We start from the raw sequence: 21,228 nt of genomic DNA on the forward strand, positions 1-21,228 counted from the left end.
GGACAAGGAGTAAATGAGTCAATATGTATAAAGTGTCTCCTGGTACAAAGCCTGGAACACAGGAAGTGCTGTGTATGTGTCGGTGAAAGAAACCAAACCGGGGAGTTCCCGTCGTGGCTCAGTGGTTCACGAATCCAACAAGGAACCATAAGGTTGCGGGTTCGATCCCTGGCCTTGCTCAGTGGGTTAAGGATCCGGCATTGCCATGAGCTGTGGTGTAGGTCGAAGACGCGGCTCGGATCCTGTGTTGCTGTGGCTCTGGCGTAGGCCGGCGGCTACAGCTCTGACTGGACCCCTAGCCAGGGAACCTCCTTTTTGCCCAAGAAATGGCAAAAAGACCAAAAAAAAAAAAAAAAAAGGAAAAGAAAAGGAAAGAAAAGAAACTAAACCACATATTTGCTAATAACACTTACAACTGGGGCACAATCCAGAATGAAAGTATAATGACAAACATTCACAACATTCATGAATGTCAAACATTTTCCCTGGAAAGTGACAGACTGGACTTTAGTGATCTGCGTTAAGACTTGCGATTTCTACATCCACACGTGGGAGGTAATGTTTTCCACAACATGAGAGATTTCCCTCGGCTATGGATGCAGAGAAGGAAGTTAACCACAAGGACCAAAGTGGTAGTAATCACAGAAGCCATGCAAGGGGGTTCGGAGAAGATTTTGATCTCATGTCTTTACTAGGTACCTTATCTTTTAAATTTTTTTTCTTTTTTTCTACCTGGAGGCATATAGAATTCCTGGGTTGGGGATCAGATCCAAGACAAAGTTGTGACCTAGGCTAAGGCTGTGGCAATGTTGGATCCTTTAACCCACTGGGTTGGACTGGGGATCGAACCTGCATCCTGGTGCTGCACAGATGCTGCCAATCTCTTTGTGCCACAGTGGGAGCTCCAGTAGGTACCTCAACCTAATAAGCGGACAACTCTGGATTGTCCGCTAATGAAGGAACTCAATGTCAGGGATGTGAGGGTCAGAATGACCTACACACTGCTAACCAGTTCCTGGATAACGGAGAGTTCCTGGCGCCATCTAGAGGTCAAAGCAGCTTCTTGCATGTGCTTTGGAGAAGCCTTGTTAAATCCGAGGATGCCCTGGTCTTGGTCTTTCTTCTTCTTTTTTTTTTTAGGGCTGAACCTGAGGCATATGGAGGTTCCCAGGATGGGGTCTCATCGGACCTGTAGCTGCCAGCCTACACCACAGCCACAGCAACGTGGGATCCAAGCCACATCTGCGACCTACACCACAGCTCACGGCAACGCTAGATCCTTAACCCACTAAGTAAGGCCAGGAATGGAACCTGAAACCTCATGGTTCCTAGTCGGATTTGTTTCCACTGTGCCACAGGGGAACTCCTGCCTTGATTTTTTTAAAGCATGTTATGCTCTCTGATCAGGAGCGTCTGTGTCATAGAAGGATCAGGAAGGGATATCCCAGGGCATCAATGCGCCTCTTATAAACCAACCAGGTCAAGGCTGGGGACACCAGGGTTCAAGTCCTCTGGCTCCTACCCACTTTGGAATGCAGGCCAGCCCTCAGCTTCTTCCCTGATCTCTGGTCTACAGGTCAAACCCAAAGCTGACTTCCCTCTGCCTAGTTATCCCAGGAAAGCAAGGCCAGGAAATCAATCAGTCACTCACCACGGCCACCGGCCACCGGGCAGCAAAGCCAAGTCACCGGCCAGCCACTTACAAACCTGGGGGAGGGGCGGGGGTGGGGCCCGCGGAAGCAGCGCTGGGGGCGGCCTCACTCACCACACAGTCCTCAATGATTTCAGAGAGGCGTGTCCGGTGTTTCCTGCCCAGCCGCATGATTTTTTTCCATGTGTAGTAGTATTCCACACACTGAGCCACCGTCTTGGACTTCACCTGCGGGGACAGTCAGCTCAAGATCAGCTTCATATAGGTTATTACAAACCACTGAGTAGATTTTCCTGTGCTATACAGTCGGTTCTTGTTAATTATTTTATTTTTTTCCTTTTTCTACCGCACCCATGGCATATGGAAGTTCCTGGAACAGGAACTGAATCCAAGCTGGAGCTGCGACCTGCACCGCAGCTGCAGCAACACCAGAACCGTAACCCCCTGTGCTGGGCCGGGGATCGAACCAGCAATGTCACAGAGACAAGCCAGATCATGAACCACTGCGCCACAGTGGGAACTCCTAATTATCTGTTTTATAGAGTAGAGTGTAATAACCCATATGGGAAAAAAGAATGGAGAGATATATATAGACATGTGTATATGTGTGTGTATATATATGTATTTATACGTATAAACCGATTCACTTTGCTGTACACTTGAAATTAACATTAACACTGTAAGTCAACCATACTCCAATAATAATAAAAAAAAAGAGATCAGATCAGCTTCAGGGCGGTGGGCAAGGCAGCAAGCTTTTGTGAAATGTTCAGTTCGTCCCAGGTAGCAGGTTTATGCAGCTGAATACAAACATACACATAGCGGAAAACCTCCTTTCCACACCTGTTCTCCCTCCATCCGTCCATCTGCTCCCTCCCCAGCCTTGCAACATGGCTCGCTCCCCTTGTTCCTATCTTGGGTATCTTTCCAGAATTCCTTTACAGATACACAAACAAACACAGAAATACATCCCTCCCTGCCATTCTGCCTCACAAAAGGTAGCGTGCTAGAGGCACTGTTTTGCATCTTGACTTTCTTCAAAAGAAGAGCTTGGAGGAGTTCCCGTCGTGGCGCAGTGGTTAACGAATCCGAGTAGGAACCATGAGGTTGCGGGTTCGGTCCCTGCCCTTGCTCAGTGGGTTAACGATCCGGTGTTGCCGTGAGCTGTGGTGTAGGTTGCAGACGCGGCTCAGATCCCGCGTTGCTGTGGCTCTGGTGTAGGCCGATGGCTACAGCTCCGATTCAACCCCTAGCCTGGGAACCTCCATATGCCGCGGGAGCGGCCCAAGAAATAGCAACAACAACAACAAAAAAAGACAAAAAAAAGAGCTTGGAGATTTTTTTTCACGCCATCCAGAGAGCTCACTCCCCTTATTTAATCTATAAAGCAGCATGTTTTGTTTTGTTTTGCTTTTTTTTCAAATGCTTCAATGTGTTTGGCTCTCCGACTGGTTGACCTTCAAAATCTATTTATGAAAAATGTTCCTTAGGAATGGAACAGGAATATAAGGCAGAAGTTATGATGCCAAGAGCTTAGTTTTTACAGAAAACAAGGCTTGTCCTGTTCTCCCCCGAAGGGGCAAAGGTAAATGTGTTTTAAAGAGAAAAAAAATGCCTTTATTTAGTTCATAGTTCTCTAAGCTCAAAATGGGGTTCAGTCATGTGGGTTTTCTGGAGGCAGATAAGAAGGTAGGCTGTCCCCTTGGGCAGCTGCACGGTGAGACAAGGACAGCACCCTCTGAAGTCTGGTCTCCTCACAGCTGCTCCCTTCACAGCCGCCAGGTATCCTTAGTTTCTACGTTAAGAATCGCCCAGGGAGGGAGACAGGATCCCGGGGAATTCTTGTTTAAAATCCTGCACTGCCTGGCAAGCAACACCCATGAATCTACCACCAGTCAACACGGGGCAGGGCCTTTAAGGAACAAGGCCTAGGACAGGCCAGTCCTGGCGAAGGTGACTCAGGAGGGACAGGAGCCTGGGAGCTGCTGGGCAAACGGGGCAGCAAAGACTGTGGTGGCCTCCAAGGCAGGCGTGAATTCAGATCTGAAGATGGAGCCAATTAGAGAAAAAAAGTCCACCTATCCTGATTCTCATCCAGTCAAAGCTCAGGATTAAGGACAGGAGATGAACTCAGGACAGAGCCAGAGGCAGTGGTCACCCGAGATCCTGTTCTCTGTGGACCTAAGCATCTTTTTCTTTTCTTTTCTTGGCTGCGCCTGTGGCAGGCGGAAATTCCCTGGCCCAGGGATGGAACCTGAGCCACAGCAGGGACCTGAGCCACAGCAGTGACGACTCTGGATCCTTAGCCGCTAGGCCACCAGGGAACTCCTCAATTACACTTTATTAAGATAAAAATAATCCCCCACCACTGCCACATCCAAATAATCTACGTCCTTCTCCCCCACCACATCCCAAACAGCAAGGCCATGCCACCTACAACAAAGACCATTCTTTTTTGTTTGTTTGTTTTTTTGTCTTTTTTAGGGCTGCACCCTTGGCACATGGAGGTTCTCAGGCTAGGGGTCTAATCTGAGCTACAGCCGCCAGCCTACACCACAGCAACGCCAGATCTTTAACCCAATGAGCGAGGCCAAGGATCAAACCTGCAACCTCGTGGTTCCTAGTTGGATTTGTTTCCACTGCTCCACAACGGGAACGCCACACAGACCATTCTTAACCAGCAAGAGATGGAAGACATCCTTTTGGTGAGTCTTAAACCAGTAATCTAATATTTCTATATATCTTTAGGTGCACAACTTCCCAAATTCGGTTTCAAAAGAGCATTGGGAAAAAACAGGCTTACCATCTTCTGTACAAAAATAAAGTCTTTGCTGTAAGTGGCTAGTGCTTTGTTAAACAGTTTTCTTTCTAGGGAGGTCCACTTGTCCGAACCTGTAACAAAACACAGACTTTATAAACAAAAACAGCTCTTGGTTCTTCTCACTTTTAGTTGTTGGTTCACTTAGCTAAGTTACAAAACTACAACTGTTCAGCATGTAATATTGTAAGTATCACATGTTTTTGAACCAAAAACCAGTGTCATGTAATGGTTAGCAGCCTTGACACCTGGGTTCAAATCCCCCCCTGTGGCCTTGACCTTGGCGAGTTACTGAACTGAAGACTCAGGGTTTTTTTTGTTTTTTTTTTTGTCTTTTTGCCATTTTTTGGGCCGCTCCTGCGGCATATGGAGGTTCCCAGGCTAGGAGTCTAATCAGAGCGGTAGCTGCCGGCCTACACCAGAGCCACAGCAATGCCAGATCATTAACCCACTGAGCAAGGGCAGGGATTGAACCCGCAACCTCATGGTTCCTAGTTGGATTCATTAACCACTGCGCCATGACGGGAACTCCCGAAGACTCAGTTTTGTTACCTACGACGGGGATAATTCTAATTGTCTCTAGCTCGTAGGATTTTTGTGAAGGTTTAAGATCACACACAAAACATGTCTAGCTCAGCAACTGGAAAGTTGTCAGTGCTCAACAGAATTCCGCTAGTTTTTATCTAACTATGATGAGAGCAAGTAGACAGGTAGCACATGCCCCTTGGGATGGGATGGATTCAGCTGTCTCCACCCTCAAGGTGTTCCCAAGCTCGTCGGGGGAGAAAGCCAGGAGGCTTTGCATTCAAGGTGATGACTGCAAGGACAAAGGGAGGGGCTGGGTGCCAACCGGGCACGGGGGACGAACGCCACACTCAGGTCAGGGCTGCTGGCAAGGCTTTCTGGTGGACAAAAGACTTGAGCAGAGTTTAAAAAGACGAAGAAGCCAAGTCAGGCAAGAAGGAAATGGAAGGGAATTCTGGGGAGAGAGAGTAGCACATGCAAAGTCAGAGACAAGCAGGGAGGGGATACATTTCAGTCATTCAGTCAACCATCCATTCAGCAGATAGGTATTAGGTGTTTACATGCAAGTCACTAGGGGACAAAAAGCTCATATTTACAAGTGCTTATTACTACATGCCAAGTTCAAAGGACTGCATAGGTATTAGTCATTTGGTTCTACCGAAAACCCAGTCAGACTGGAATTACTGCTACCCATTTTATAGACGAGGGTGTGGAGGTGTTCAAGGAATAAGCAGGAATCCAGTACGGCTCAGCTATAGGGTTTCAGCAGAGGTTTAAGCAGATGAGAGGCTGGGAGGTGAGTAGGACCAGCTCCTGACAGATCTGCAGACCAGTGAGGAAAAGGGCCTGGCGGCGCCAGGCTGGCAGGGCCACCTTGCTGGCTAAACTTGATAGTCACATCAAAGCAGGATAGGCAGATGATCACAGAGACTGGTTCTGGTCTGTTTGGGGCGAGACAGAGGCTGATTTCTAAGAGGAGGCGTATTTCTGGGGGCTGCAGGAAAGGTGCAATCACTGTGGCTGGTTTGCAGAAAACTCAGCCTCATTCCATTGTTTGTTTGCTGCACCTGTGGCAAGTTCCCAGGCCAGGGATTGAATCTGAGCCACAGCTGCGACTTATGCCACAGTTGCAGCAACACCAGATCCTTAACCCACTGCGCTGGGCTGGTGATCAAACCTGAGCCTCAGCAGCAACCTGAGGTGCTACAGAGACAATGCTGGATCCTTGCCACACCGTAGTAGAAACTCCCTCATTGTAACATTTGAATTCCCTGTGTCTTGACTCTTTGGATGGTACATGGCTGGGCCTTTGACAAGCCTCTACTTTTCAAAGCTGTAATCCCCCAAATCATGGTATTTTTCCTTCCAACCAGAACAAGTTCAAGATTTCCCATTTTGATCTGCTTGACTGATGGGGCTGAGGCACAGGGAACCTGAATTGCTTCTTCCCTGGGAAGGTTCAGGCTAAGTCAGTCAATCAGGAGAAACCAGGCCTGGTAGGCAGGCAGGCAAGGAGGACAAGTGGGGCCGGGGGTTCAGAGGAGCTCTGCTGGGGTTGAGGTGCACAGAGGAGGTTGGCGGGATTTGGGGCTCTGGAGCAGTTCCATCACCATTCCTCAAATTCTATCCAACATTCAAGAGCTTGGGCTCCCAGCTCCCACATGCTCCCCTTGCCCGGGGCAGAGAGAAAGAGCAAGACAGGATTAACCAGCAATTGTAGGACCAAAGAGGAGTCAGGGTTCCTTTGAGAAATCCACCAAAGCAGCAAAAGAGGAATCAGAGAGGCCATGGTCTAAGAAGACTGTGACGGCGACATGTCACAGCAGCTGAGTCCCTGGACAGGCTTACAGGGAGGGTGACCAGCTGCCTTGCAGGTCCAGTCTCTGCAGCTCCGGGCTGCATCTCAGATAGGAAGCCAGGGGACATGTTGCTGTTGGAAACCCCCAATTAGATGAATGAGAATCCATTCCTTCCTCGGGCAGATCAAAGATCAGTTTCCTGAGTTAGGGTGCGACCCTCACATGGCCGCGCAACCTTCTCAGCACCCAGCCTCGATGGTGGGCACTTCCTTCCAGCAGTGTTAAATTCCCGGGTCTGTCTACCAGCAAGAAGCATGTCTCTTCATGTCCCCAGATGGCTTGCCAGCTGTAACCAAGAAGGGGAAGTCACAGAGTTCCCTCTGTGGTGCAAGGGGATCAGCAGCATCTTGGGAGCGCTGGGACATGGGTTTGATCCCCGGCGCAGCGCAGTGGGTTAGGGATCCGGCGTTGCCACAGCTGCAGCTCGGATCTGATCCCTGGCCCCAGAGCTCCATAGGCTGTGGGTCAGCAAAAAAGAAAAAAAAAAAAAAAAAGGGAGGGAAGTCACTTCCTGGACCATCTGTCATAGGGGATCCCCAAGCTTCACGGGGGAAGGAGGCCTTCCCATCAACGCCTCAGTGGTTTTTAGGGCTGCTGCTCTGTGATGGTCTTCAATCTTCCCACTCCTGAAGTGTTCATTTCACACTGCCGTCCGGATCAGAAGTGGGCTGGACCCTCCAGCATTGCTCTGTGTCGCACAGCCTCTCTGAAGGCTGGGGAAGGGTCACATGCCCAGAGAGTGTAGGAGGGGCCTCTGAGCAGTCCAGGGGCTGTGCTCTAGTGCTCAGGACAGTGCTGTGTGCACGTCTGTCCAAAACAGGTGTCTGCGAAGTGAGAGGCAGAGGTGGGGCCAGACAAGCTCATCCATTCTCATGGTCACACTGGCGTGCGCTCCATCTTCTCTGCATCCTGATGATGGGATCGCCCACCAGACTGAGGATCCACTCTGGGCTTGAATTCCCAGGCCAAAGCCCAGTACATAGAAATAACATCTGAATGCGCTCACCCCAGATAAGGTCACTGTGCTGTGATAAAAGAGGGGTGACCGCAGGCTGCAACTTCGTTCTGTCACTTACTCCTCCTGGGATTTATGCAATTTTACTTCTCCGAGTCTGTTTCCTTTTTGTGACTTGGGGGTTGTGACAGTCAGCCTGTGACTGACAGCACTGGTCCTAAGTAGGTGCGCGGCGAATGTTTTATTTATTTTCTTTTAGGGTCGCACCTGCAGCATATAGAAGTTTCCAGGCTAGGGGTCGAATCAGAGCTAAGCTGCCAGCCTATACCACAGCCACAGCAATGCCAGACCTGAGCCGCATCTGTGACCTCTACCACAGCTCATGGCAACCGGATCCTTAACCCACTGAGCGAGGCCAGGGATCGAACCCGATTCTTCATGGATGCTGGTCGGGTTTGTTAACCGCTGAGCCACATAGGAACTCTTGAATGGTGAATGTTTTAGATCCAGCCATTCAGAGAGGAGATTCCAAACCAGCCTGCGGCCATGCTGTCCCCTGCAGAGGTGTGCTGGCAGTGCTCATGAAGCCTGCTGTCCTTGCCAGTGGTCCCTGTCCCATGTGCACACCCACAGCCTTGCTGCCTGTAACTCGCAGTCTCCTCCCTGCAGGAATCCTTCGCTAATCTGGTCAAGGCAAGGCTCAGCATCTCTGCCCCTGGAATCTGTCTGGCAGAAGCATTTTCCTCATCCTTGGACAAGGTTTTCTCAGCCAGCTTTTCTTGGATTCTGGGCCTTGGACAAAGTCCAGGATAAAATGCAAAACCGAGGCAAGGGGCTGCCCCAACTCCTCACCTGGCCTCCGTCTCTGAGATCCCTGCTGTCCACGCAGCATGTCCCAAGGGTCGGCAGGCTGACTCGCCCACCCCCACCCCGGCCCCCCAGCGTTCACTCATTTTCCCTGGGGATTCCCGGCTAGTGGGTTATTATCAGCAGGGGTCCCTAACAAGACGATTAAGGCTAATTACAAAGAGCCTAATTAACTGGAGGGAACTGGTACTGGAACAGTATCCAGAGGAAAAATGTTCTGAGCTTCGGTTGCTTGGAAACAGGCTCTGGATGGTGGTGAAATTTGGGGTGATCTACAGCGAATGCAGGCAATTAGAGAGAGACACGGAGGGGTGAGGAAAAGTTGGGGCACAGTATCTTTTAGGCTCTTGCTTCTTTATCCAATCTGCCACTCTATGTCTTTTGATTGGAGCATTCAGTCCATTGACATTTAAGATAATTAATGATAAATACGTATCTATCACCATTTTAAAGCTTGTTTTCCAGTGGGTTCTATGTTTCTCTTTTGTTCCTTTCTTTTTTTGGTTGGATGATTTCCTTTTCACAGCATCTTCTAAAGAGGGCCTTTCTGTCTTTCTTTCCAGCTTTTAAAAACCGTTATTAATGCTGCTGTTACAGCAGTTACACAACAAAGACACGTTGGCTGTGCGGAAGAAAGAAAGACTTTTTTACACCAGACCTTCATTTCCGTGAAAGGTTTTCCATGGTGGGTAAAGGCAGAGTAATTTTTCAGGGATGCAGGTAAACCAGGTGATACCAAAGTTCCTTCTAGAAGCAAAAGGAAGGGAGGCCTTGATCTGAATCCAGGACCTGAGCTTATCCAGCAGCCGGTTTCTCTGCAAGTACCGTGTCAGGCAAAGCAGCAGAGCAAGTATTAACACAGAGCCTGCTCTTCAGGGGACCACTATCCAGCTCGAGCCATGGGCTAAGAATGCCTGCAAGATGACATCATAGCTGTGCTTCTTGCAAAGTATTCTCTTGAGAATGTAGTTTTGTCTCCTCACCAAACTGGGGCAGCTTCCAAGACAAGACAGACCTCCTCCAGCCGAACTGGGTATTTCCTCCAGGTCTCTCCCATCTCCGGAGTCAGGTCAGGGTTCAGGACCCAGTGAGCACTTGGGCTGTGGTGGGGGCCCACAGCAGCCTCTGCTGAACCCTGGCCAAGACTCCCCGGGCCAGTTCTGACACCCCCTCCACGCCCCGCCCACCTGCAGGAATGACAGTTCAATGGAAAAACCAAGGATGCTGGAAGCCTGCTAATGACAACCCTGACTCCCCCATGCTCAACCCTTCCCCACCCAATCCAGCCACTGACTGGGAGCCACTGCAAACGCCAGCTGCCCACACATGGGTGGAGGTGCAGAGCAAGGGCTGGACCAGGCACCTTGGTGTGAATGAGCCCGCGAGCTGCTGCATTGGCACCTTCCTCTGGGGTTCTTTTTTAATTCCACTTTTTAAAGGCTGCACCTGTGGCATATGGAGGTTCCCAGGCTAAAAGTTCAATCAGAGTTATAGCTGCCGGGCTCCACCACAGCCACAGCAATGCCAGATCTGAGCTGTGTCTGCGACCTACACCACAGCTCAGGGCAATGCTGGATCCTTAACCCACTGACCAAGGCCAGGGATCAAATCCACATCCTCATGGATACTAGTTGGGTTCTTAACCTGATGAGCCACAACAGGAACTCCCCTCTGAGGACCTTAACAGGGCTCCTCTGGGCTTGCCACACGGCCCGCAGATCTGGGCGAGCAGCCCACCCACACTGGTGTCCCTCCTGGGCTCCCGCACCGGTCATGTTTCCTTTTCTTAGTGAATCGCCTGGAATGGGATGTGGTGGAAGGCAGGTCAGGAGTAACGTTAGGGAAGTGACTTTTCACAGGTCCCTGTCTCTGTCTCCTCCAATCTCATAGCCTCCCCCCACCCCACAAACCCAACCTTTCCGCCACCCCTCCAGGTCACAGATAGGCCCGCTGAGGCCTGATCTCCTCTCTGGACAACTGGGAGCCTGGGGGGCAATTCCAGGGCTGGAGGTGAGCTGGAGTGACACTGGCCACAGCCACAGAGCCGGACACAAAAAGGATCCAGAAGGTGGTGTCCCAGCAAGGCTGGACTTGAGCTGACAGGCAATCCTACCGGAGAGCAACCAACGGGGCTTGGCACAAAGGCCAAGGCAGGATGCGGCCACGGGGATGGGATTCACTGACAACCAGAACCAAGTGGGGGTGGGGCAGGGAGGTGAGAAGGGTGAGGGAGGTCCCGGCTGGTAGCTGGAGCAAGTGATGGGGGTAGACTCTGCGGCCTCCTCTGTGCCCTGGAAGGGACCTTCCAAGGGGGATGGAATCAGGTCAGACCTCAGAGGCCTGTGACCCCTGACCCTTTTTTTTTTTTTTTGCATTTTAGGGCCCTACCCACAGTACATGGAAGTTCCCAGACTAGGGGTCCAACTGGAGCTGCAGCTGCCGGCCTACACCACAGCCACAGAAACTTGGGGTCTGAGCTGCGTCTTTGGGCTACATACACCTCAGCTTGCGGCAACACCAGATCCTTAACCCACTGAGCAAGGCCAGGGATCGAACCTGCAACCTCATGGACACTAATCGGGTTCGTTTCCACTGAACCACAAGAGGAACTCCCCCTGCCCTTTCTGCTCATAATTCTAGAAGATTCTCTGAGGCCTAGTCTGTGATCACTTCATAGAGACGACAAATGACAGGCAGACTTAGATGAGCACCCATTTCTTGGGGACACACAGCTGGCGGGACACCAACCCTTCACATCTCACAGTCCTATGGTCAAAATGATTCTGGAAGCAGCGAGAGGGCTCTCTGGCCTGTGGGGAAAGGGAGCAGGGAACAGGCAAGGGACTTGCCAGGAACCTAAAATCCCCACAGGTCAATGAATTTTAGCAGAGTTTAGGGCCTTGTAGTTTCAAAGTTTTTAGTTATTTAGTGTTTTTGTTTCATTTGGGGGTGGGGGTGGTTTCTAGCGCACAGCTTTCCATCTTTTTTCTGTCATGACACACGTGAAAAATAAACAAACAAAAAAAAATCCCAATGCTTGCTTGGCCGCTGGGAAGAATTGGAGGGGATCTGGGTCCCAGACGAGGTTGCTCACAGCTGGAGCCGACCAGTCCAGAGGTGGCAGCCAGCCCGATCACCCTGGTCACCCCCAGGGGGCCGAGAATGGCCACAGCAATGGTTGGGAGGTCTCACCCACTAAGCAGAGAAGCCTGACACAGTCTCCAGGAGGCTGGACAGCCTGTCAGGGTTTAATGGGCAGCAGATGACACTGGGGATTAAGGAAGGACTGAACTGTTTCCAGGGCAGACGAGGGAGAACGCCCACACCTCCTGCCCACCCTCGGGGCAGACACCAAGCAGGAAATGATGCAGACGACATTAACAAACTGGCTCCCTTAGGCCAATGGGTCAAATGATGGATTTCTTCTCCCATGAGTCTCTGCCGTGCTTGCCCACTTCCAGGAGTGGCTTGAGTACAGGCCGGCAGCCTGGGCTTGCTGTGCTCCGACCAGTGGCTTCTGAGGCCTTTCCACCCCATGATGGCAGGTGGGAGGGCCGACTCATGCCAGGAGCGTGTTCGGTGAAGCAGACGGTGGCGGGGACAGGGAGCCCTGAGAATGCTCCAGTACCTGCAGAGCAGCCCTCACCTTGGGCCACACTGGCTGCCCAGACCAAGGGCTGGGAGAGGAACTACTGGGTCCCCGAGGCCGCTGAAGTACCTCCTCGGGGTCTGCCCCAGGCACCAAAGGCACCTTCACAAGATTAGCAACCATGGAATTCCCATCGTGGCTCAGTGGTAACGAACCCGACTAGTATCCATGAGGATGCAGGTTCGATCCCTGGCCTCACTCAGTGGGCTAAGGATCTGGTGTTGCTGTGAGCTGTGGTGTAGGTTGCAGACACGGCTCAGATCTGGCGTGGCTGTGGCTGTGGCATAGGCTGGCAGCTGCAGTTCCCAGCTGATCTCTAGCCTGGGAACTTCCATAGTCTGCAGGTGTGGCCCTAAAATGATTAAAAAAAAAAAAGATTAGCAACCAGGGGGGGCGTCGGAGGATCCAGCTCCCTCTGAAACACAGAGGCCCAGGCAGGGTCGTGGAGACTGTCGGAATGGATGGGTTTACTAGTCACTGGAAATCCAGCGTGGACTTCAACTTCCTTTGTCACTGCAGGCTCCCCAACCTTTGCCTTCTATTTTCATGATTCTCATGACATTCAGCTCTCCAAGAGTTTCCTCCTTCCCACTTGCTGGAGGGGACATTTTTTTTTTTTCTTTTTAGGGCCACACCCGAAGCATATGGAGGTTCCCAGGACAGGGGTCCAATCAGAGCTATGGCTCTATACCACAGCCATAGCAACATCAGATCCAAGCTGCATCTGTGACCTACACCACAGCTCACGGCCAGTGACGGATCCTTAACCCACTGAGTGAGGCCAGGGATCGAACCTGCAACCTCATGGTTCCTAGTTAGATTTGTTTCCGCTGCGCTGCAACAGGAACTCCTGGAGGGGCCACCGTTGATCCATCCCCTCCTAAGCCACACTCATATGTGACCAGCCAGTGGACACGGCTGCCCCGACAAGCTACTTCCCAGGGGCGTTGGGATCACAAGTGGAGGACAGAAGGGGTGCTATCAACTATTAAAAGGCGACACAATCAGCATACAAACAGCCCGCTCTCAGAAGGCAAAGGGGCGCAGGGCTCCTGGCAACCTACCGGCATAGTGGTAATTTGCTAAAGGATGACATTTTAACCTGAGCGGCTTCCGCAGCAGCAGCATTTCCAGAGCAGCCTGCAGACCCACAGGGGAGAGAAAAGGTGAGAGTCAGTAAGGCGGCATGTGTCCTCGGAAGACCGTCCGACTCACCGGGAAGACGAGCCAGCACTGCAGGGCCTGGGGCTGGGGGGCTGGCAGGACAACCAGAGGACACTCCCCTAACTGGCGTCTGCCTTCTGGTCAGCACCCTGTGGGACTCTCGTTCTAAAATCTGCCCCACCCAGGCCTGCAGCCAGCTGGTCATGTCACAAAAACACAAGTGGCAGCCAAAACCCAACTCCTTCCTTGGTGAGGGCCCACCTTCAGAGATATGGTGGGGCCTCCTCTGAGTGGAGACTGAGTCTCGGGGGAAGGATTCCGAGGAAATGAGTGGGTGATCTGGAACTGCTTTTGCAGAAAAGTCATGTTTCATCACAACTGAACATAAACAGCTGTGTTAGCAGTAATTGTACTGCACGCTGTCCTTCCAGGGAGCCTTGCTAAATGACCCTGTCAAATCTGCCTCCTTCGGCCTTGCTGGCTTTTTCTTTTTTTAAATCTTTTTAGGGCCGCACCCACAGCATTTGGAAGTTCCCAGGTAGGGGTCGAATCGGAGCTGTAGCTGCCGGTCTACCCCACAGCCACAGCAACACAGAATCCGAGCAGTGCCTGCGACCTACATCACAGCTCATGGAATGCCGGATCCTTAACCCACTGAGCAAGGCCAGGGATCGAACCTGCATCCTCATGGTTCCCAGCCAGATTTGTTTCCACTGAGCCACAATGGGAACTCAGCCTCGCTGGCCTTTAATTCAATGGTTTAGGGGCAGAGCAAGGTCTAGAATTTGGCTGCTCCAAGTGTGGCCCACGAACCAGCAGCACAGGCATCCTCTTGGAGCAGGTTCAAAAGGCAGTACCTTGGGCCCCACTTCTGGAATCACTGAAAAACCTACATTTTAGCAAGATTCCCCAGGTGATCTGGGTGCATGTTAAAAGTTTGAGAAGCATCCATCTGCAGCACTGATGTTCAAAGGTCAAGCAGAGTTCTCCAACGTTCTATAGGATGCTTGAAGGGTATCAATAATCTCATGAAAAGATAATATTGGGACATTTGTTTATTTTCACATTTTCATTAAATCAGAAAGCAGGAGGCCAGCTCTGGTCTAAGACTCGTAGTCACAAAGGGGAAGTAAGAGTTGGTGACAAACTGCTCTGGGCTGGAGTCCCAGCTGAGCAGCTCTGATTCTGGGAAAAGGGCACCGATGTTACGGTTTAGGAGATGCCAAAGAACTGTGTCAAAAGTGCAAGAGTGAGGAGTTCCTGCTGTGGCGCAGTGGGTTAACGATCCTGCTTGTCTCTAGTAGCACCAGATCGATCCCTAGTCCAGTGCAGTGGGTAAAGAATCCGATGTTGCTGCAGCTGTGGCGTAGGTCACAGCTCTGGCTCGGATTCCACCCCTGGCCAGGGAACTTCCATATGCTGCAAGGGTGGCCAACAAATAAGAAAAAATAAAAAGTAAAAATTGGAAGGATGCCACCAGGTGGTGCACAGCAACATTGCACTCTGGTTAGGGGAGAAAACGGTTCTCTGAATGTCATCCTTTGGCTGATCTCGATAGGAAAGAACCTTTAGCGGAGTATGACAGACTCCTTCAGGCCAAGTCTGGCTTCAGGAAGGCCTTCTGCCTCCATTACCGCAGACCTGTCTCCTGATGGGAATTACAAGACTGCTGAAAAGAAAGCTGAGCTTCCTAAGACAGATGTTCCTATCGTTATTACTTAGGAACAGATGTGTAAACAAAAGTTCAAATGGAGGTTTTCCTACAGGCTTTTTTTTTTTTTTTTTGTCTTTTGAGGGTTGCACCCTAAGCATATGGAAGCTCCCAGGCAGGAGCTGAACTGAAGCTGCAGTTGCCGGCCTACACCACAGCCACAGCAACCCCAGATCCGAGCAGCATTTGCGACCTACACCACAGTTCATGGCAATGCTGGATCATTAACCCACTGAATGAGGCCAGGGATCAAACCCACGTCCTCATGGATCCTGGTCAGATTCGTTAACCACTGAGCTATGATGGGAACTCCCATACAGGCTCTTAAATCCTGACCTCCTCATTGAGATAAGGACCATGGCAGGCACGTTGGCTGGACATCATCTTATGAACTGGCTGTATGGTACAAAACAACGCAGAATCTTGGGAAAGTGCTTTTCAGAATTCGGACATGATGAATATGAGCCTGGAAGCCTGCTCTTCGTGGTTCCTTACCATGACATCACCTTTGGCCTCGAAGAGAGAGTGCAAAGCAAATTCAGAATTGGTCCCGCCACCTGGCAATGCACTTGAACAGCACAAATTCAGGAGAGTCTCCACTGTTAGGAACAATGAGAGGTCACTGCATCAGAGAGGGCTCAGGGTCCCGGAAAAACACACCAATCCTGGAGCCAGGGTTCCCTGGGAGGGAGAGAATCCAGCCTTTCCCGCCCGGTTCTTCCCTGGGTTCTAGTACCTCTTTGCTGGAGGTCATGGTTTTCCAGCTCCGGCCAGGGCTTCCATACCAGGGTGGCCTTGTGTGTGTCCTGGGCCAGGGCAGAGACATCCTGGAGTTCTGGGATTTCCGCTTGGAATCTCAAGCCAATGTTGATGCGCCTTTAATGACAAGAAGAAAAACAACAGTGCGGTCTTCAACTTGAGGCCAAGGGCAACTGTCAGGGACTTGAAAAAGAAGGAAACCCGTTCCTTCTCCAAGAACAATGCAGGGGCATTTCCTCACAGTGTGATCCTAAAAGTCTGGGCATGGCCTTTTCACTGGGATAAGGAACGGGTTTAAGATTGGGGAGAGAAGCTGCAGGGAGCAAGGGAGAAGGGGCTTCAAGGATCCTTAGAGCTGTCTGGGGAAGGTGCTAATTCCCAGGGAATAAGGCTGCCCGGAGCATGGCTGATGGTACCACTTAACCCACAGAGACAAATACAAAGTTATTTCATTTTTTATCCCTTCCAGACCACTCCATATACATGGTCCCATCTGAACCCCACAAAGACCCATGATGTAATAACCAAGGCAGTGAAAATGATTCCTATTTAATAGATGAGTTAACTAAAGCCTAGAAAGGTTACCTTGATCAACAGCAAGTAACGAAATGTGCTGGAACCAGGTTTTCTGATTCCTGACTCATCTATTCAGCACTCTACCATCTGGCCTTTTCTGTGCTTACCCATGAAATTAACCACCTTTCTCTTCCATTATACCCACACCCCCGACCAAGCTCAAGTATTCAAGCCCTGTCTCTTGGAGGACTGGCCAAGAATCTTCAGAAGAGGACAAGGGGAGCATGGCATTTGGATGCAGCATGTGGAGAGCTGGGCACCCCAACAGAGATGTCTCAGCATCACTTGGGATGTGAACACATGTAGCCCCAACCAAATTGGCCCTTGGAGCTGGAGACAGGGATGCTAGGTTTACCAAATACAAGGCTCCATGCTTTCAAAGCACTTAGTCTTTAGAAAGGTCTTGAAACACTGGCCATTACAGGGAAACAAACAGCACTTGAGAAATACCACGGTCCTACGCTTTCTCCAGTTTCCTGTCCAGCAGCCACACTGACTCCCGAAGTACTAACTACCCTTCCCACAGCTCTTCATCCTCAGCTGAGCCTGCTGTTCTAGAGGGTACTTGGCTTTTCCTTACGGTTCGACATCAACAGTCTGCTCTCCAGGCCCCGGGGTGACTGTCACGTTGCTGCCATCGATGCTGTCTGAAGCACAAAAAAACAGAGGTCACGGGGTCAACAGGGAAGGGTACTGAAGAAACAAAATGCAGTTACTTAAATTGTCATAAAAGTGCTCCTCTCCTTCCCAGTTACCCCAGGAGTCTTCCAGGAGCTGGATGGAGTGTGGGGCTACACGGCTTAGCGATCCCTACTTCGCACAGGATAAGGAGATGCCAGCTGCCCCACCCTCGTCTGCTAAGCTGTCTTGTTTCTATGAAACTATTCTTGCTCCAGAAAGAGATCTTGGCCACAGGTCTCTCCTGCTTGACATTCATACAGCAGGCTAAAATGTAGACGTGTGGTCTTGCATATCATCCTGTTTGTACACCCACTCAGCATTATTTATTTATCTTGTTTGGGCCACCCTATGGCATATGGAGTTTCTGAGCCAGGGAACAGATCCTAGCTGCAGTTTCGACCTAAGCCCCAGCTGTGGCAACACCGGATCCTTAACCTGCAGTGCTGGCAAGGATCGAACCTGCAACCCAGGGCTCCCAAGAGGCCACTGATGCCACAGCGGGCACTTCTTTTACTTATTTTTTTAATGGCCGCACCCAAGGCATATGGAAGTTCCCAGGCCAGGGATCGAACCTGTGCCTCCACAACGACCCGAGCTACTACAGGGGGATTCCTAACCCGCTTCACTACAGCGGGAACTCCTACTTAGCATATTTATTGGGGGCATCTCACATGGTTATCCACAGCACACTTCAACTGCTTTTCCTTATCCCTGAGAGACTGTCATTATCAGCTACACTGATGCCCTTGAGACTAGGTATTCTGATTCTGAGGACTTCCAGCTCCTAGCACGGGGCCTGGTACGCAGAGCAGATCCCCCGCCAAGCTCTGCGGCGTAAACGAGAGGGAGCCGCAACGGGCCGACTCACTGGAGCGGCAGAGCAGCACGCGCGGCGTGGGCGTCAGGGGCGTGAGGGGCAGCTGCGGGTGGGCGCCGGGGCCGTGGCCGTGGCCGGAGATGAGCACGTTGCTGAAGAGCCCCGAGCCCTGGCGCACCGGGCTCAGCATGGGCGGGGGCGTGTAGGGGGGCAGCTCGAGGGCGGGGTCCAGGAGCAGGTGGTCGCCCAGGATGCGCGGGGAGCGCAGCTGGCTCTGGTACAGGGTGGCGCCCGAGTGCGAGGCACCGGGGTTGGGGTGGTAGGAGGGCGGCGGCGGGATGAAGAGCGGCTCGGGCCGGTGCCGGAACTTCTTCTTCTCGGGCACGGCCTTGACCGGGTCCTCGGCTTTGGCCGCACCGGCCTGAGGCTTCTTGGGAATTTCCTACAACGGGAAGAACGATCCAATTCAGATACTTCCAATTCAGATGCTTGGGCTTTTCCCACAGGCCATTTCCACAGGCTGAGGGAAGCGGGACTTCTGTTGGAAAGGCGACTCCTCCCTTCCACCGCCTTCGCCTCCTCCTCCCCAGACCGCAGCCTCCTCTGCCTTAAGAAACCGTCGCATCCATTTCACACAAGGCGCGATCTGGTGGCTCCATTAGGGCGAAAACTTTGGTTCTGGAGGAAATGCCTAATGTCTGGAGAGGGATGGGGGTGGCAGGGAATAGTGGGTGGGCAAGAAAGAATAAATTCTCATTCTTCAGTGCTTATCACTGCATTCCCATCTGGTGAGTGGAATCCAGCCGAGGGGGCCCTTTAATTCCCCACCTCTCCCCCGGGGACAGACTTCAGGGACAGATAACACATGTTCTGAGAAGGGACAAAATAAATCTATACAGGGAAGCTGGGCAGAAGCTGCGGGACAGGAAGAGGGGGTCAGGCCTAGGGGAGGCTCCCAGGGCCAGTGACCCAGTCAGTGGGTTCTCCTTCCAGGTCACATCAGGGCTGAGGCGAGCCGTCCAGGACCTTTGAGGGCCCTCTCCTGTGCGCCTGGAAATGGATGTGGTGACCCTCCCCCCTCACCACCCCTGCCCACTGCTCCCAGCATTCTCCTCTGCGGCAAGCCCTTCTCCAAGGTTGGTTTCCTGTCAGCCGTGTTAGTTTGTTTCATACTGGCAGAACCAAGCATTGCCTGGAAGGAAGATCGGCCACACAGGTACATACATACTAATAAGTAAACACATGCACGGAAAGAGATAAGCAGGGTATGCCAAAGCCAAACACAAACAGACTTGGTCGTGTGCCAGCATCAGCCCAGAAAACCCCAGAGCTGGGTGTGGCTGGAGAGGCAGTGGTATGGTTGGGGGAGTGGTGGGCATACCTGCAGAAAAGTTCTGGGCGGTCTGTGGTACCCTCCCAGGCCCCTCAGAGCCAGCTGTGGTCCCTGGCAATCCCTCTGCCCAGGGTGGCGCCTGAGCAGGAGGCCACAGGGGGTGATGGGAAGGCTGGCCCTGGTCATGTGACCAGGCTCCTCCAGGCCATGTGACCTGCCTCAGTCACCCCTCAGCTCTGGGCTCCTCTTCCTCAGGGCCCCTTCTGCTGCCTTCAGCACTTCAGGCTGCCCCTCCTGTCTCTGCCTCAGCTTCACTATCTGCTAGGGTGCCGTCCCAGCCCCTTGGCGGGGAGTCTAGGGAAGCAGAGAGGTGGGGAAAGGAGAAGGGGCAGAGGGGCTCCAGACTCCCATCTCACCCTCAGGAGGCTCTCCTTAGGCCAGGGAGCTGCAACCTGCTTCCTGTCCCCACCAGAGGGCTCCTCATCACCTGAGGCTGAGGAGAGAGGGGGCTGAGGAGGAGAGGGGGGCTGAGGAATGGGGAGAGGATGCCTGAGCCCCCAAACTTGGGGGGCAATCCCAACCCTTTACACCCTGTTCCCGGGTAGCTGATGAGGTGATTTCCATCCTGCACTGGAATCTAGACCTCTGACCACAGAGCCAAAGGTCTCTGCTGGGCTCTCCCTACGTGCACCTCTGGTTCTGTTGCTCTAGCTTTAAACTGGAGCTTTCTGATCCTCCAGGCAGGATTCTGAGGACCCTGAGCCAGGGAAGGCACCAGAATGTCAGACCTGGATGTCACTTGGGAGGAGGCACTTACAGAGTTCCAGCCAAGCTAATCAGACTCTGGAGGCAGCGCCAAGAGAAGAGACGTTTACAAAGCTCCCCAGAGGGGTGACGGTCCCTGATGGGTCCGACCCCGCCCTCTCAAGGTCAGGGGAGAAACCAAGGTGCTGAGAGGGGAAGGGTTGCAACTGTCTGCATCCCAGCGGCCAGGAGCAGAGTGGGGATAAGAACTGGACTTTTTAATGTCTTTCTGTTAAGTGTCAGGACCTCGCTCACATTTACACAGTCCTACCTATGTGCTTCCACTTCGGTTTAGTTCCTCACAGTATCTCTCTCACCCTTCCCACAGAACCGAGTTCAGCTCTGCCTTCAAGGCCCTGCTCGAAACTCCCCTCACGATGCTCTTCTAAGGGAATTTGCAGCAAACTTCCCCTGTAATAGGGCCCTTCGTCCCGGGCCCTAATTACCTCAGCAACGCAGGTGTGTCCCCAGCAGCCGCCTGGAGGGCATGGCTCTTTCTCGCCTGCCCTGCTCATCCTCTCACTGTCTTCATGTGTGTGTGTGTGTGTGTGTGTGTGTGTGTGTATGTGTGTATATGTGTGTGTGTGTGTGTGTGTGTGTGTGAGGGCTGCTGGACCCCTGTGTGACTAGGAACCTCACTGCTCCCCAAGGGTAGAAATGCTACCTCTCCCACCACGTCGGGAACTTCCTCGGGCAAAGCGGGAGCCTGGTTGTGTCATTTCATTTCTGCCTGTTGCTGGCCCACAAGACGTGCCAGCTGATGAGAATCCCCCCCTCCAGAGGGTCTCCATCCATCTCTCCTCTTCTGAGCTTCAATATTACACAGAGAACCCCAAAGGCTCTTCCTGGACTTTTCTAGTTCTCTTAATTATCTTTCTGATCCCTATTCTGGCCCAAGCCCACCCTCCCACCTCCTGGATTCCCAGCAGCCACCGACTCTCCAAGGACAAATACGACCCGGCATACCACTTGTGGGGAGGGGACAAATCTGAGGTGGTCAACCACAGGGATTACAGACTCGCCAGGGGTGGGAGGGGTGGGGGAAGAGAGGTCCCTGTC

General features: G+C 52.1%; 1 protein-coding gene across 17 annotated transcripts in view; it reads right to left on the minus strand.

The window, feature by feature from the left end:
* Positions 1 to 21,228, minus strand: part of TRERF1 (transcriptional regulating factor 1) — a 219,713-nt gene that overhangs the window by 17,175 nt on the left and 181,310 nt on the right. For all 17 annotated transcript variants that reach the window (XM_047796747.1, XM_047796741.1, XM_047796754.1 and 14 more), the window contains 7 exons: positions 18,084 to 18,474; positions 17,115 to 17,181; positions 15,936 to 16,075; positions 15,695 to 15,798; positions 13,389 to 13,464; positions 4,455 to 4,543; positions 1,766 to 1,879 (listed from right to left, as the gene is read on the minus strand). In XM_047796747.1, coding sequence (XP_047652703.1) covers positions 1,766 to 1,879; positions 4,455 to 4,543; positions 13,389 to 13,464; positions 15,695 to 15,798; positions 15,936 to 16,075; positions 17,115 to 17,181; positions 18,084 to 18,474 — 981 coding nt within the window. The remainder of the gene's footprint in view (positions 1 to 1,765; positions 1,880 to 4,454; positions 4,544 to 13,388; positions 13,465 to 15,694; positions 15,799 to 15,935; positions 16,076 to 17,114; positions 17,182 to 18,083; positions 18,475 to 21,228) is intronic.

This window comes from Phacochoerus africanus, chromosome 9 (genome assembly GCF_016906955.1).
Source record: "Phacochoerus africanus isolate WHEZ1 chromosome 9, ROS_Pafr_v1, whole genome shotgun sequence".
In the NCBI taxonomy this organism is placed as follows: domain Eukaryota; kingdom Metazoa; phylum Chordata; class Mammalia; order Artiodactyla; family Suidae; genus Phacochoerus; species Phacochoerus africanus.